General features: G+C 38.6%; 1 protein-coding gene across 3 annotated transcripts in view; it reads right to left on the reverse strand.

Annotated features, from left to right (window-relative positions):
* SNX14 (sorting nexin 14) overlaps positions 1 to 17,554 on the reverse strand; it is a 47,226-nt gene that overhangs the window by 12,337 nt on the left and 17,335 nt on the right. For 2 of the 3 annotated variants that reach the window (XR_014174449.1, XM_081942132.1), the window contains exons 9-20: positions 17,029 to 17,104; positions 15,229 to 15,273; positions 15,051 to 15,131; positions 14,840 to 14,954; positions 11,742 to 11,897; positions 10,915 to 11,039; positions 10,077 to 10,135; positions 6,785 to 6,917; positions 3,951 to 4,152; positions 1,957 to 2,040; positions 1,742 to 1,842; positions 872 to 983 (exon numbers count right to left, since the gene is read on the reverse strand). Coding sequence is in view for 2 of the 3 variants with exons in the window: in XM_081942132.1 (XP_081798258.1) it covers positions 872 to 983; positions 1,742 to 1,842; positions 1,957 to 2,040; positions 3,951 to 4,152; positions 6,785 to 6,917; positions 10,077 to 10,135; positions 10,915 to 11,039; positions 11,742 to 11,897; positions 14,840 to 14,954; positions 15,051 to 15,131; positions 15,229 to 15,273; positions 17,029 to 17,104 (1,289 nt within the window). In the remaining variant the exon portion in view is untranslated. The remainder of the gene's footprint in view (positions 1 to 871; positions 984 to 1,741; positions 1,843 to 1,956; positions 2,041 to 3,950; positions 4,153 to 6,784; positions 6,918 to 10,076; positions 10,136 to 10,914; positions 11,040 to 11,741; positions 11,898 to 14,839; positions 14,955 to 15,050; positions 15,132 to 15,228; positions 15,274 to 17,028; positions 17,105 to 17,554) is intronic. The other variant, XM_081942133.1, reaches the window with a different exon arrangement.

A 17,554-nucleotide genomic window follows, 5' to 3' on the forward strand; every position in this document is an offset into this window, starting at 1 on the left:
TCTTCTTACAACATAATGGAAAGTTATCCATTGTTTAGCGCTTTAACACCACCATGTGTTCAGATATGAAGCTAAGATTCAGAGTGTTAATAGACTCCTCAGATAAATTACGTTCGTAGACCTCAGGCAGAATTTATTGGAGGTCAATAAAAATGATCTGTTCTAGAGCATTATTCAATCTGGGAAAAATGGTACAGGTGGTTGGAGGATAGAAACAAGAAATAAAAATTTGGAAAAGATAGCTGGTATTATAGATGTAATAGAAATTAGTGACAAAAGTCTAAGAAAAGTAGGATTAATAAGTCTAGGAAAAATTGTATATTAGCAGAACAATAATAAATACTGTCTGATACAAATATCCAAACATAGATTGATAAGTAAAAGAGAAATAAATAACGGGATTAAAAGTGTAAAATTGTATAGAAATGCATTGAGAGGGAAAAAGTGTTTGTAAATATACACCAATAGTTATCTGCTATAAGACGGAACACGAAGTTCCAATGTGATGCGTAAATGTTGCGTATGGTTTTGTCAGTGTGTTTATGTGTTTATAATTTTTTTAAAGAAAATTAAAAAAGAAAGAAAAAAATGATCGGTTCTTTTTCTACTTCTATCTAATGATCTGAGGATTCCAAAACAAAACCGTAACAATGTTTGTGGAGACATTTCAAAAGCTCTTTATTTGGCTTCTGTTTATAGTACTAAACGAAAAATTCTTATACCTTTTTTACGAAAGCATCACTATTGTGTCATGCAAACGTGCCAATAAATCATACTTAATTCTGAGTGGCAGCCTGAATTGATTTAATGTCCCTTATATTTGAAGTTCAATTCTGAATCCATTTTTTTTCAATAACAGCACTTTCCTTACCTAAATTTACATCAGGCAGTATTTTATCAAGAAATTGTGTCTCTCCACCATTACGGGATAAGAAGTCAGCCAAAAGTTGGCTGTTGCTTAGCTCTGGATGTTGTGAAAGTTTCTGTGAGGAAAACAAAAGATAGACTCTAGTGACCTCTCCAGCAAAGACAATTTAAACTCTAATAAGTAAATTATGCTGAGAAAAGATATATTACTGCAAAGCAGTCTATAAAAGGCTGCCCTTGAAAACCACTTGGTTCAGAATACAGCAGTGCATACAGTAATGGAGGCCCTTATTTGTCTATGTAACACCTCTGTTATATGAGCTGCAGTGGCTGTCAGTTTCTTTCCAAAGGCAATTCAAGGTGCTATTCATCACCTTTAAAGTCTTAAATGGCACGTGGCCAGAATATCTGCAAGACTGCCTTTCCTTAAGGACATCCACCCATCCTATCAGGCCAGATAGGGTGGGCATCCTCCTTGTCGCTTCCCCCAAATATTGTGATCTGATGGGAGCTAGGAGTGCTCCAGGCAGCCTCTGAAGTTCGGCAAGCCTCTACCCTCCCAGTCTTCTGAAACACGTTGAAGACCTGCCCTTTCCCCCCAAGTGTTGGGAGAACATTATATGATGGCATGTTAGCATTGACCAGTGCCAGATTTCTGCTGTTTTCAATGTTTTATACTTTCTCTGGCTGAGTTTTATAGTTTTATAAAATGATTTTATATACTTTTTAATTTTCGATTGGGAGCTGCCCAGAGTTGGTTGAAAGATGGGCAGCTATAGAAGTCTAATTTATGAATCAATCAATCGTGTATATCAGACAAACATAGCTGTCTATTAGGAAGTATAAATAATTCCATTAGCATATTTTCTCCTACCTGAAGGTATTCTTGAAATTCTTCTCTCTTTGATTTTAAGAATTCATAATTCTTTGGTCCAATAATCCTCTTGGAGGGAAGCTGAGCATCAGGGAATGCACCTGGTCATACAATAAAATTTAAACATGTTGAAAGTTCATTTTCACTTATACAAGCTAAAGAATGTTACTGATAAACAACAATATCCCCAGAAATAGGTGGCACAGAAAGCATACCATGAAATTCTGTTAGCTTTGATTCAAGCACATAAAATTCAAGATATCTTCTATAGACCGACCAGTGCTCTGGTTTATGCCCAACTGAAAATAAAGAGACAAAATTATCATTTTTATTTGTCCAGAATACAGGTAGTCCCTGAATTACGAGCATTCTCATAGTGAACGTTCAAATTTACACAGTAAGCACCTGCTAGCGTTTATGAACAAGTCCAGAAATTATGAATATTGCAGAACCAGAGTAGTTGTTTGCTCTTACAAACGACTGCAGAGGCTCTGCAACATTTGCCCCGCCTATTCACACACCCGCCCCCCAGCCCCAGCAGGGTCTTAACAGGCACCCCACTCATGGAGACTCACTTACTCTGTGAAGATCTCCTCTCTGTCACGCTTTCATTGCCTGCTTCATTGCTTCAGGCTTTCGGTGCATTCGCGGAGAACAGAGGCCTAATGATGTGAGATCAGTAGCACAAGATTTCATGCTACTGATCTCATATGATCTCACACTTTAGGCCTCTACTCTCTGTGAATTAAGGCCTGGATGGAGGGAAGACTTCGGTCCTTCAGGCCTTCCCTCCGTTTGCCATTTCCTTACCGAAGCCTTCAGGGATATTGCTTTCTTCTAGGCTTTGGCAGCCCTTTGCAAAAAGCATTTGTTGGCACCAGTGGAGCTTGGGAGGAGTGGTTGTGTCCGTCTGAAGCTCTGTTCCTATCGGCAAAGGTTTTTTGAAAAGGGCTGCCAAAGCCTAAAGAGATGCAATCCTCAAGCACTTTGCCGAAAAGAAAGGAGGCCCGGAAGGCCGCACATGAGCCTCCAGCCCTCCTTTTCATTGCCAGAGGCATCATCAAGCCTTTTGCTGATGAGAAAGGAGGAAGCAGGAAAAGAAACAGGCTGGAGAAGAGACAGATCTTCATAAGGTAAGTCACCCAGCGCGGCAGGGTAGGAGGGGGGAGCAATTGTGGGGACACCAAGGGGGGTGGGGAATGAGGTATCTGTGGGTCGTGGTGGCTTTGGGTGGTCTGAAGTAGGTGGCCCTGTTCCATCATTATCTCCCCTCCCCATGGCCTTCCTCTCCCCGAGATATCTCATGTGGACTTAACGGGTTCTACATTCTAATTATCAAATGCGTGAGCAAAAGCAGGGAGTGGTTTCGTTCAAGGTACGAGATTCATTCCCATGGGTTCTCAGGTTACAAATGGAATGGGCAGCCTCCATTACATTTGTAACTCGAGGACTACCTGTAAAAGAATTTTACATGGAAACTTACATCTAACAGAACTAAGAGCAAGTCTTCAGCCCTATTTTAAACCTCTCACTTTTCAAACTTATTAAAAGCTTTTATTAGCAATCATAATTGCCATTATTAAGGTAAAAACTCTTCTTATCAAGTTTGACTCTGAGGATTTCAGAATTCCTCCATGTAGTTAAAGTAGAAAGTAAAGTAGAAAGTAATGGTTCCCCCCACCTTTTTTTTCTGGAGGTTTTTTTCCCCCCAACTTCCCAGTCTAGTTAATAACCCTGGGATTTCCTGGTAGTCTGTCAACCAAGAACTAACAAGTCTTATTTATTTACAGATGTCTTTCTCTCTTCACAGAAGATGAGCAAACAAGTTCTGGACACCACTCTTGTTAGGGAAGGGTACTGTACTTGGAAATATATGAAGGCGTACACTAGGGGAGCTGTTCTGCTCTATGCCAGAGGACTTGGGAAATGTCCTTAGCATGGATCACTAAAAGTGGGGCCTAACAAGCGATCTGTTATCCCTCCATTAAGTTTCACCCTAAGGTGTTCACAACAGAAACTCAATCTACCATGGATGCCATATTTTGCCATCATTCTCCATGTGGTAAAACTTCCGTTCAGATGGTTTCAGTCTTCCCTTTTTCAGGGATCAATGATTTTGGAAACGTTATCTGAGACAAAATGAGTGTCAACCTGAGTATAAATGTGAAGAGCATTGGAAGACTTTGCACATACAACTGATAGTGCTTACGTGCCAGTCTGTCATTCCTTTCCACATCAATGCAAAACACAGGAATTCTCTCTCTCCTTTCTCTTTTTTCAAGTGACGGGTCTTCAAAGAAGTCAACATAAGGAATAGTAATTTTCCAAGCAGCCAGATTGCGAGGTGTATTAGGCATACTAAGTGCCTCCACAGGTGAATCATCTTCCATTACCATAATGCCTTCTTCAATCTATAGTAAAAAAAATTACCACATCAAAGGCCATTCCAGGCTACATGCATACTACATGTGCATAGTAGAGACCCTGTTCTCTAAGTGTTAAATGTTACAAACTATTTGAAGGAAACGGAAAGAAAACTGTACAATGAAAAATAAGATTGCATTTGTTAAATAAATGTAAAATTACCTTTTGCAAAAAAAAAAAAAAAAAAACCACTGATTTGGGGTATGTTTTCCCCACTAACCATAATATGATGGAGCCATAATTTGATGAAGATCAAAATATGAACTCTATCATTAGCTTGCTTTAAATTAGAAGCAAGATAGGTTGTGATCAACTTTGTACTAAATTGATTCATTGATTCTACCACAGAGAATATGCACAAAGATGTTTGATTATGAGGAATTCTCCCAATACTGCCATGCACTTATATTTTCCAGCTGTACAGGTAGTCCTCGCTTAACAATCACTATTATATAGTGATATAGTGAATAATAACCTCTGTTATTAAGTAAAACAGTCACTAAGTGGGACTATGATTACCCTTTGCCCTTTAGAATGCTTTCTGCAAAGCTGGGATAGCACCTTAAAACTGACCAGACTAAATCAGTTTCACACTTTGGCTTTTGTTTCCCTCCTAACCACTCTCCTGCTCTCGGGATCCTTACTCTGACACTGGAATAATTAGCAAGAAGGGCAGAGGTGGGCTTTACATAATTTAACAACCAGTTTGCCTAGTGCAGAACCAAAAATGTGAGCGTGTGCATTCCCCCTCACTTTGCTTGTGCGCAGCTTCAAACACATGCCGATTTCCTGCGCGTGGCTTCCAGCATATCTTCTTGGGCAGCCACTGTGAGTACAGCGGGCGAGGCGCGGAAATCAGCTGGGCTGCATGGGCGGGGCAAGCCAGCCAGAGAGTGAGATATATAGGACGGGATAGCGCTAGAGCGGGTGGGCAGGCCCAGTTGGTGGTTGGAACTACCAGTTCACCCGAACCGGCAGCAGCCCACCTCTGAAGAAGGGCATAAATGCTTGCATTTACATTCATTGGAGAGGAAGTGATTACAAGAGAATAGCCAGGCACACAATAGAGAGCACATATCAAAAGCAATTGGCTGCCAGTGCCAGTGCAAACAGTCCATTCCTCATCCACTCTATAAGGGGGGGAGGGGGGAATAAACAGGTCAGCCAAAGGACAATGTGTACCAACAATAAGAATGAACATGTGACTGAGGCAGACTGTGAAGATCATAAACTTAGACATTGATTATAAAGTTTGGGTTTTTTTTTAGCACTTTTGCAATTTGAACAGTTGCTGAACGAGGAAGTCACTAAACAAAGACTATCGGTACCCAAATGTAAGCAAACAGGGCAGCAAACAGAAAGAATTAAATAGGAAACTAATAAGAATTGTCCTGAAAAGTTACGTACTGCATCTAGCCGTCAAATCATATGTATTTTGTGCAATGTAGGCCGAATTGTATGCATATCTGCATGTTTCATAAACCAAACTATACTAATCACAGAGTTAAAAATAGTACTTAGTAGACGTAATTTGAATCGCCTTCATTTATAGTTTTCTTTTCTGAAAGGGGAAATATATATTCACAGATTCCTTTGCTAGCTTCCAAGATACTTGTACATGCAGTATGTAATATCTGTAAAAAAATTCACTTAATATGATATAGATATTGCCTCATCTGATTCACTAATTTTATCGGGCAATGCTGAAATGATGAGTTCCGCATGTAATTATGTAGGAAAAGCAATATGAATGTCCCATCTCTATGTAGGAGTGTGTGAAGCAATCCATACACAAAGGGGTTGGACTTTCAACAAGCTGCTGTGACATCCTTTCCACCTTCACCTCTGGCCCTACCGCTCTCTCCCTTGGACAGCTCTCTTCCTTCCAGACAATGGCATCTCCAATTATGTGAATTTTAACTCCTGAAATTTTCCAGCTAGCTGACTCATACTGAAAATTCTAGGAACCGAAGTTCACATAAATTGAAAAGAATCTGAGATAGGGAGGATTAATTCAGAAAAAGTGCTGCATGATCCCTAATACAGGTGGTCCTCAACTTACAACAGTTCATTTAGTGCTTGTTCAAATTTTCAATGGCATTGAAAAAAGTAACTTATGATCAATTTTCACACTTACGACCATTGCAGCATTCCCATGGTCACATGATCAAAGTTCAACCGTTTGGCCACTGACCCATATTTATGACGGTTGCTGTGCCCCAGGATCATACGATCACCTATTGTGACCTTCTGAGAAGTCAAGTCAATAGGGTAAGCCAGCTTCACTTAACAGCCAGGTTACTAACTTAACAACTGTGGTGATTCACTTAACAACTGTGGCAAGAAAGATCGTAAAATGGATCAAAATCCACTTAACAACTGTCTCACCTAACAACAGACATTTTGGGCTCAATTGTGGCCATACGTTGAGAACTACCTGTATAAATAAAAGTGCTTCATTAATGGAAATTCATGTTTCCATTATGTTGACAGTTAACAAACATAAGGCAAAGTGAAAAACAACTTGGAACAGATGAGAAGAACAAGGCAGAAAGGCTTGGCAGATGTGCAATAAAATACACAATCAATGCTGAACTCAGAATTGCTAGCTCAACTCACAAAATCATCCTCTCCTTCAGCAAGGAGATAGTCGGGTAGCATAGCCCCTTCCATTGTGGTGCTCTTGAATACTCCTTTAATTTTGCTGCTTATACTTCTGATTCCCGATGATTCTCCTCTTCTATGCAAGCTTCTGCATAAAACAAACAGCAAATGGCACATCCTTAACCATTTCAAAATGAGAACATACTTCAAAGGGATATATTTAAGCAGTCTTATTGGCAAAACGTATATAATTTAAGAGCACATTACTTTATATCCATTGTTCCAATCAAATAAAGGGAAACGGTGAAGGGAAAAATAGTTTTGTTTCTGTGCAGCTGTGGTGGAATGTAGTCGGGATTCCCAGGTGGGAGAAACTACATTCCAGAGAGCAAAGCAACAGCAAAGCTTGGAATGTTTAGTCAGAAAGAAGTGGATAAAAATGGCTCCTTCCTAGCAACTCTCAGAGTATATCTACAACTATGCAAATAGTTGCTTTAGTTTGGAAGACTCAATCTATCAATCAGAATAGAGCTTGGAGGATGTCTAGTCCAACCCCCTGCTCAAGCAGGAGACCCTATATCGTTTTAGATAGGTGGCTGTCCAGTCTTTTCTTAAAAACCTCCAGTGATGAAGTACTTTCAACTTCTGGAGACAAGCTGTTCCACTGGTTAATTGTCCTCACTGTTAGGAAGTTTCTCTTTAATTCCAAGTCTCTTCTCTCCTTGATTAGTTTCCATCCATTGTTTCTTGTCTTGCCTTCTGGTGCTTTGGAAAATAAGTTGTCCCCTTCTTCTTTGTGGCAGTCCCTCAAACATTGGAACACTACTACCATGTCACTCCTAGTTCTTCTTTTCTCTAGATTAACCAAACCCAAATCCTGCAACCGTTCTTCATATGTTTTTGTCTCCAGGCCTTTAATCATCTTAGTTGCTCTTCTTTGCACTTTTCCCAAAGTCTCAACATCTATTTTGTAATGTGGTGACCAAAACTGGATGCAGCATTCCAGATGTGGTCTTACTAAGGATTCATAAACTCGATCCATAGGTGAAGAACAATAAAGGAAACTACTCAGAAATAACTCCATATGTTTTTCGTGGTACTTGGGAGGCTTGAGAGGAATCGACCATATAAAAAAGAGGAAGCAAGAAAACAAAACTGCATTTTTTTTAATGACAGCCTTTTCTTTCATTGGTAAAACCAAGGAGATAATTAGTAATCACTGTGCCACAGCTATGCTTTGCATTGACACAACCATAAATGCAATTTGCTCAGGGTGTTTCTCCAAGCTGCTCACTGGTAGGACAGAAACATGTCCTACTTCCTGGAACGGCTGGAGAGCAATATGAAGCAAAACACCCTAGAAGTTTTAATTTGTTTTTGGAAAAGTGTGTCATTTCATGAAGTAATGTTGAACTATCGCTCCACATAAAAGTTTGCTAAACAGAGGCTGTAGTGCTCTGCCGTATGTTAATTCCCATTTATTTTTTAATGAAAAGAATAAAAAAAAATAGTTTAATAGGATAAGGAGCTAGTAGGCATCAGAAGCCATGTTTAGCAGGCACATTGTTGTCGTTGGGGGCCACACTGGATAACAAACAAATAGGATGACTGACGCCTCTTGTTAATATGGCCACATTGTCACAATAGGGCCTTAACGTCATTGACAATTATGGAAGAAAGAATACAGATAGTCTTCAGAGTATGTCATTTAGCAACTGTTCAACGTTTATGGTGCCAAAAGAAATGCACTTACGACTACCCCTTGAAGTTCTGGCCTCTGTGATCACATCATCAAAATTTGGGTACTTGCAGACAGACCCGCATATACAACTGCCTCCCCTCTACCCCAGCTGACCTTTGTCTTTTGCCTGCCTCCCCTCCACTGGACTCACTGCTCCCCTTCCCCTCCGGCTGACTTGCCATGCAGGAATTGGGTCAAGTAGCTGCTGAGAATTACTACCAGGCATCCTGGCTAAGCATGAGGGAGGCCCTGGGGAAACATCCCCATTGTGCTGTCCAGCAGGAGGATTGTTCCATTGGCAGTAGAGCACAATGCAGAAGACTCATGGCTCTGCTCCCTTCTTGGTGGGACAGAATGGACAACCCCTCACTTGTAGCTCTCCTCCACCAGCCTGTTTGCCTGGGACACCTGCCTCTTTCCACTTAGTGACCTGTGTGGTGCTGGGATTATGATGGCACCTGGGACTGCTATCTCTAGTTACATGGAATCTCTGCCATCTCTGATTCAGTTACATGGAATCCCACTTGACGACTGTTTTACTGTAATTTCCATTAAGCAGCAGTGGAAATTCGGGTCCTAAATGCTGTCACAACCAGAGGGCTACCTGTACTTAAAAGAATGACATACTGAATTACAGCCAAAGATACACAGAATAGAATAGAGCTGGAAGGGACTCCTAGTCCAGCCCCTTTCTCAAGCAGGAGAACCTATACTATTTCAGATAAGTGGATGTCTAGTCTCTTCTTAAAAACCTCCATGATTTCTGAAGGCAAGCTGTTCCACTGATTAATTGTCCTCACTGTTAGGAAGTTTCTATTTAATTCCAGGTTGCTTTTCTCCTTGATTAATTTCTCTCCATTGTTTCTTGTCCTGCCCTTTGGTGCTCTGGTGCTTTGTGGCAGCCCCTCAAATACTGAAATACTGCAATCGCATCACCCCCTAATTCTTCTTTTCTTTAGACTAGCCAGACCAAAACCTGCAGCCATTCTTCATATGGTTTAGTCTCCAGGCCTTTGATCATCTTAGTTGCTCTTTTATTTTATTTTATTTATTTTAATTTATTACTTTTATTATTTTAATTTTACATGATATTCACTTTTCAAAAATTAATGAGAATCATATCCAACAGATACCTTCTTTAAAACTTTCAACCCAGGCAGGTATATTACGCAAATAGTCCTCGCCATATGACCATTTATTTATGAACATTTGGAGTTTTGACAGCCTCAGAATGGGTACTTTATGGCACAATAAAGCACTTCCGGCTGTTGGAAAAAATTGCCAACCCCTGCGGTCACAGGACATTCTGGGTCTTGGCAACTGGCTCACCCTTACGACATTTGAAGCATCCCGTAATCATGCGACCATTATTTGTGACATATTTTGCCAGTTTCTGGCAAAAAAGGCCATTCAGAAGAATGGGTTTGCTTAACGACTGTGTTGGTTTGCTTAATTTCCACTGCAAGAAATGTAAAAAAAAAATGGGTCCAGTCACATGGACTTACATAAGATTTCCAGTCCCAATTGTGGCCATAGGTTGAGGACTAACCTTTACCCTGTACTTACTTGTTTGACTTGGAATTGCGTGTTGGGGATTCAACTTCTTGAAAGAGGTGGTTGAAATACTAAATAAGGAAAAAAATAGTTGAACATTGCTGATCACTCTTATTTCATTTTGTTCTATTTGCTATATTTTCTTTAGAATCTATTTTACAAAGATACAGATTAGAAATAAAAATCACTGTAGTTCATATATGTAACAGCAGGACAATACTGAAATCTATTAAGGGCCTAAACAATAGGTACCGGTAGCAATAACTAAAACGTTTGAATGTATTTTTTGATATAGTACTATAATTTTTAAAAATGTATAGTACATACAGTATTTGTGACAATAAAAAATAAGAGATGAAACAAATATTTGCCTGATACCAAGAAGACGTCCATCCTGATGAACCTCTCTAAAATTAAGAAATTGTACTGGAAAAGTCTTTCACAAGCCCATGTATTAGAGAAGAGACACCTCTTAAATCCATACAGACATTAAAAGAGGAAACCAATGTTTTGAATGGACCAAGAATTACGATAACTAGCAATACTGGTACAACATAATCCAAATGTTCAATTCCTGTCAGTATTCTGCATTATTATCTCTCTATTATTTTTAAGGAAACTCCACAATAACGTACTGCAATAATTTAAGCAGACCTTAGAATTAAAGCAGAGGGGTTACTTCATTACATAATTCCAGAATACATTAAGAGGGGTTATTTCATTCTAGAAATATCAGTTAAAAGACAAAAAGCAAGCACAGTAGACTCCTTGACCTCAAAAACTTCAAAAAGTTGAAAAACAGTTAAAATTACAAACTGAGGTGGCTCAAATATAAACAAATACTTGTTACCTCATATGTGTGGCAGAATCTAGGTATGAAGACATTTTCTAAGAGCGAGAAAACTTGTTCATAGGCTTCAAAGAAACACCGCATTTGTTGTAGCTTCACAACTTCCTCATAGGGGCCTTCAGCAACTACAGATGAAAATGTGAGATGTGTCAATAATAAATATGAAAATACTTACAGGAAATATTTCAGGATTTCTGTCTCAGCAGCATTTGTCTGATTTTATTTGACTTTAGAAGTTAAGGAAAATGAACTTGAATGAGCTTATACGTCTGGTGTGCTATGCTCTTTGTTCTTTTATTTATTTTTACAACTATATAAGCTATCTAGAGACACCATTTGTAAGTTGGGTAATCAAATAAATAAATAAATAAATAAATAAATAAATAAATAAATAAATAAATAAATAAATAAATAAATAAATAAATAAATAAATAAATAAATAATAAATAAACAAATAAACAAATAAATAAATAATAATAAATAATAATAAATAAATAATTACTTGAGTGGGAAACTTAAAGAATCTATAAACTTAAAGAAACTATATTTTAGACAAGGAAACTGAAAGGACATCTCAAAAGAAACCATTGCAAATGACTTCTGTATTGCTGTCAAAAAGTTAAGTGTACATTTCCATGAAGTCATCAGAGGTTAACTTTGATTTTTACGAAGGCACTACATCTGTTTGTTTCTCATTTCATAGGAAAGTGTTATTCACAATATTGCTAAGACATGTTCATACCAACATCTGTATTGTTCTACATCGAGTACCGTTAAGAAAAAAAATGCAACAATTTCAAATACATTTTTTAAAAAATTTCACTTACTACTTTGAATCTCTTCCACAATGAAAGGATCAAATTTAATTTTGTCAATGCTTTCATCTAAGCAGTATGTTTCATAGATTTTCTTGACTTCTTCATGGAGGGACATTTTCTCAGCATCTGATAATTCTGCCTGCAAAATTCTATTATTAAATTGCTCTGTTGATTGGGATAAAAAATATAAAGAAATGTATTGAGTTCAGAATACTGACAGTTTTCCTTTGTTAAAAGGAAACCGTGTTTCCCCGAAAATAAGACCTCCCCAGATAATAAGCCCAATCGGGCTTTTGAGTGCATGCACTAAAATAAGCTCTTCCCTGAAAATATTGCAACACAGCAGGAGCCCTGAGGTGACCACGCTCGCCACCTCCTGCACCTCAAAAATAATAAGACCTCCTCAAAAATAAGGCCAAGTGCTTATTTCAGGGGTCAAAAGAAAATAAGACCCCGTCTTACTTTCGGGGAAACACGGTATTCTGAGAGTTTTACCTACTAAATCCATAAACATTGGATTATGATAATAACACAATCTCAACAATTAAAACAAATCTGCTTTGAGATCCCTGCCATATGTTCAGCCCTGTAAAATTTAAAATAGGATGCATCACTGATGACTTTACGTTATTTTTTGGCCAAACATAAAGTTAAAGTTTAATCAAAGTTAAAATGTTGCTTCTCATAGTACTTTTTCCTAAACCCCTTCTGGCTATTAGCTAAGCCAAAAGAAAACAACTACAGAAAGAGAATTAAGCCTGGGGAAGAAAGGGGGGGTGGGGGTGGGGGAAATCAAGACGTAAAATACAAAACTGCTATAATTTATTGACATGAAATCAGATATTTAAAAATAGGCAAAAGAGCTAAAATATTTAAAATGCAAATAGGTTAATCCTCTGATTTAAAATATTCTCAATAATATTCCATCAACTGCAATTTCATTAGTAACACTGTTGAAGAAGCACCAATAAGTAATCTGTGCATTTGCTAGAAATTACTTGCCATCACCTCTCCTGCTAAGAAATAGAGAAATGCATTTGCGAGGAAAGGAATGTGAATCTAAATTCGGGATTGAATTTGGCCAGTATGAAGATTCTGCGGTTCCCTGAGACAACATGAAATTTCATCCAAATTCATGTAAATGAATCTAGATCAGTGATGGCAAACCTTTTCGGCACCGAAAGAGGAGCTGCCCAGGGTGCATTCATGCACCAGAAAATGTCTTCCGGTTTCTGGCGCACATGTGCATGCGCCAATCAGCTGGCCATCGTTCATGCTCACTCAGGAAAACCCAATACCAACTCTTCCAGTTTTTGGCACTGCTGCACGCACAAAGGCCAGCTGATCATCGCATGCACATGCACGCCAGAAACCCAAAAGAGGAAAGGGTGCTGCTGCGCGTGCCAGGAGACATGGCTCCACGCGCCATTTCAGGCACACGTGCCATAGATTCGCCATCACGGATCTAGACCTTCCCAAACTTTTATGAGGTTCTTCAGAAAACTACGGCAATGCATAGCATCCACAGGCGTTTGTGAGTATTACATTAAGGGAAACTTTGTTATCACTGCTTTTACCACTTGAATACAACTGAAAATTCTTTTCATCTGCAATATCACAGAGTAGAAGTAAAAAAAGCACCCTAGATTTTATATTAGCCAAGTCAGAGACTGATTTAAGGCAATTCACAAGGCAAAAAAAGTCAAGTGAAACCAAATTGTGTATGAGTGGTTAGTGAGAAGACAACTCTCAAAATGTTAATTCTCCCTTCAGGTTACACAGGTACTTTTGAAAGGGGAGCCTGCCCAAATTACTAATCTAACACTTTACAAGGGAGGGAAAGCTTCAGAGGTGGGTTCCTACCGGTTTGGACCGATTCAGCGGAACCGGTATTGGTTTTCTGGCCTGGGTCGCTGGAACCGGCAGCAATCCAGACCTGCTATGCCTCTGAACTGGTTCCCCGGTTTGGACAGCATGATTTCCCCCCCCCCTTTTTAATGTTCTGCGCATGCACAGTTCTATTTTTGGGCAACTGCGCCCATGTGCGGAGCAAAATTGTGAGCGCACCGAACCGGCAGTAATGCCGGCATCAATCAACTCCTGGGAAGCTTCATATTTTGGGCAGACTAGGAGATAATTATTTCACAAATAGCAGGATACAGATTTAAGCCCCTTGTGTGGTAGCTTCCAACCGGCATCCATCAGCTACCACAATATAAACAGAATGCCAGATGGAAGAGGGTTTTTCCATTTCAGCTCACTTAAAAACAAATCCAAGTACCTTATTTTAAGAAATCTGATTTTGATACATAATCTGGAAAACCTCAGCAAAAAAAAGCTGTATTAGTCCAAACTTATACTTGCAATGTAAATTCCGTATTTTTTGGAGTATAAGATGCACCGGAGTATAAGACGCACCAAGGTTTTAAAGAGACAAATTTAAAAAATAAGTTTTTGCACTCTGCAAATCTCTCCAAAAGGCCCATTTTTCACGAAAACGGGCCCATTATTTTTTTTAACAAGGGCATGAATAGCCCTTAGGCAGCTTGTAGAGTGCTCCTAGGAGGTGGGGGGGGGGGAGCAAAAACGAGCAAACAATGGCCATTTTTTGCAAAAACGGAACTGTTTTTTGGTGAAAAAAAGGACATGGATAGAGTGCTCCTGGGGGCTGGGGCAAAATTGGGCAAAAAATGGCCCATTTTTTGCTCATTTCTGCCCTCCCCAGTCCCCAGGAGCTCTCTGAAAGCCTCCTAAAAGCTATGCACGGCCATTTTGGTGAAGGGGCGAGGTTTCAGAGGCAGAAAATGCTGTATTCAGTGTATAAGACGCACCCAGATTTTCAGCCTTTTTTTTTTTGAGGGAAAAGGGTGCGTCTTATACTCTGAAAAATATGGTAAGTATCACTTTAAAAATTAGTTTTTCCCCTTCTTTTCCTTCTTTTCAGATTTTATGTATTAGATAATAAACTTTAGTGTGGAAGCCACTTTATCCCCCGTTTGCTAACACAAGCTTAAGTGCATTGCAGAAGCAACTTTTTTTAAAAAAATTATAATGCATTTTTATTTAATGTAACTAAAAATACAATGTATTGAGGAGGGATTTCTTACCTAACTCCAGGTAAAATTGCAATACGTGCACTGTTCCTTCTTTCTTCAAAAAACTCATAAATAGAAAGAAAAGATCCTGCTTGCCTTCAAATTCTTTCAGTTCAAAGTGCAAGGCCTTAATAGAAGATTCAATATGGAATTTATTTCTAATTATCCATACCATCATTTTCTAATGCATATACACTTAACATGCATTTTTTTTCACACTTACAGAAGGTTGTTTGTTTCTAGATTCTGCAAATTTCTGCAAGAAAGGAACCAAAGGTGAAGCAGGTTCAGTTGCTATTTCAGGCTGTAAGAAAAAAAATCAGAAAAAAAAATCCAGCATCCAAGAACAAAACCGAATGATTTCACAATTATTATAATTCTTTTTTTCTTATAGTACTCACTGGACTATCATCAATGAAGATAAGTATCAAGTGATTCACAGTATCCTAAAAGAAAAGACAGGCATATTTAAGAGGCTGCTGAGACAAAAGGCACCTCATGCTATATTTTCCTTGGAAACTTTTCTTAAAGACTCTAAGCCCCACCAGTAGAAGAATTCGGCACTTCTGCCCTACTTCCAAGTTGTGGGAAAGACTAATTTGGAAATCACCCAACATCTTTGTAAAACTGGGATGCAAACCACCACTTTGGGGCCCAGAACCACATGAGATTCCACCTAACTACCTACTTCTTGTCCTACATACTCAACAAATGAAGTTAGGGTGAGGCTACCAGACTTGTAATGTAAATATCCAGATTATCTCTACATGGTCGCAGAGAGTGCTATGTATCTTTTTGTTTCTCTGCCCAATGATGAATGGAATGTTGGTAGTCCAAGCACAGGGTCCTAGTAGAAGAGCAGTACAGGAGGAAGGGAGGAAGGAACAAGTGAGGGAGAAAAAATGCCACAACTTGTACTAACCACCTCCACCTCTACTTCTGGTCCCGTATTGTACACTGAAGCAGAAAGATGCTCTAGAAATAGAGCCCTCTATACACCAGCCATAGAAAGTTAATAAGTGTAGGTTATCTACAGTTAAGATTCATATCTAAGGCTGGTGGAAACCAAGTACCTGAAAATTATTAAGAGAAAGTCTAAGAATTTAGATAGTTCCAAGCAGGATAGTATTTTGTAAAATAGGATGTTCAGCTGTAATAAATTCAATATTTCCAGATATAGGAAGTCCTTTAGATATAACTCCTAGAGCTCCAATCAGCTATTATCATATAATTAACTCAAATCCCACAAAGTAACTTCAGCTGGCTGGGCTTTGTCCCGTTGCATTGGTGTAATTTAATTTTCTTGCAGTTAAGGGAAAAAAACAGGGAATTTATAATTCAGCATACGTAGACTTACATAACAGTTCCATTCTGCAAAGCCTTCTATAACCTGACTTTCATGAAATTCTTATACCCATTGTACTACTTTGCATGAACATGTAATGCATTTTTATAGACCTTAGATATGGCTTATAAGAACATTTGGTAAATCCAAATGTATATAAAATGATAATATGAATTTATTTAAATTCATTATCAACTTAGAGGTTTGTCTACCAGGGTCCCTGACCAAGCTTAACTGCCTCCCAACTCTTCTCTAATGTTTACTCTTTTATGCTAAAATGGAAAAGATGAGATAACATTAAGATAAAGAAAATTGACATTCTAGGGAAGCAATTTTCGATGTCACAAACCCGTTTCTTTTCCCAACACTTCCAGCTGCAGTAATGGAGTACGGGAATGCAAAACAATTTTAAAGATTTTTTTTTTTAGATTCCCTTTTTTATAACCCTGTAATCCCTTAATTTGGGGTACAGTTGGGGTGACTGTGGAGCTGAACATTTACTGGCCAGATGCTCTTCCCTGACACCATGTGGAGTTCACAGAAGAAAGTTTTATTTGTGCCCTGATAGAGAAACATCTGTTATTATATAGGATTGAACTTTCAATCTCCCGAATGGGAGGTGAGCATCTCAACCTCCAGGCCACCAAGATTCTTTAACCTAGCTAAAATACCTGACCCTTGCAAGCAATAATTCAATTGGATATAAAATGAGACAACCCTGAGGTTATTTTTTTTATCTTTTTCATTAAAAAATCTAAGTTCTCACTGAACCCCTTCCTCCTTCATTGCACATTTCATAAGCCACCACATACCTTCTGTGGCCTACATAAATTATCTGGAGCTTCTCAGCACTTACCGGATCAGCTAAGTAATCCATAGAAGGAAGGAAAACAGAACCCGATAGGATTTCTCTTATGAGTAAGGTGAATGTCCTAGAGAGAATAAAACCCAATTTTATGCAGTCATATACCCTCTTCATAAGCTTTCATGAAGTTACCATTCAAATTAAACTGCTGTAAAGAATCATTTAATGCACTATTAAATAAATACATACATACACAATTTCTCTTACTTTTTTCCCACAGAAAATTGATCTGTGCACACGCACACACAAACACTTTTTCCTTTTGGTAGTCTTTATATATCCACCCACTTAATCTGACTTTGGGGGCATACAAAAGAATGGCAAGAAGTTAAAACCAATAAATAAAAAAATCCCCAACACCTATCACTAAAATCAAGCAGGCAATACATAGCAAATGCATCTGAAATATACTGTAACTTCTAAAAATGGAGGCTTTACTCATTTAGCCTTTGGGAGCAGGTCAGGGGTGGGTTCCAGCCAGTTCTAATCTCTTCCATAAAAGAGGTTCCACAAATCT

The sequence above is a fragment of the Natrix helvetica genome (genome assembly GCF_964273705.1).
Source record: "Natrix helvetica genome assembly, chromosome: 2".
NCBI lineage: Eukaryota > Metazoa > Chordata > Lepidosauria > Squamata > Natricidae > Natrix > Natrix helvetica.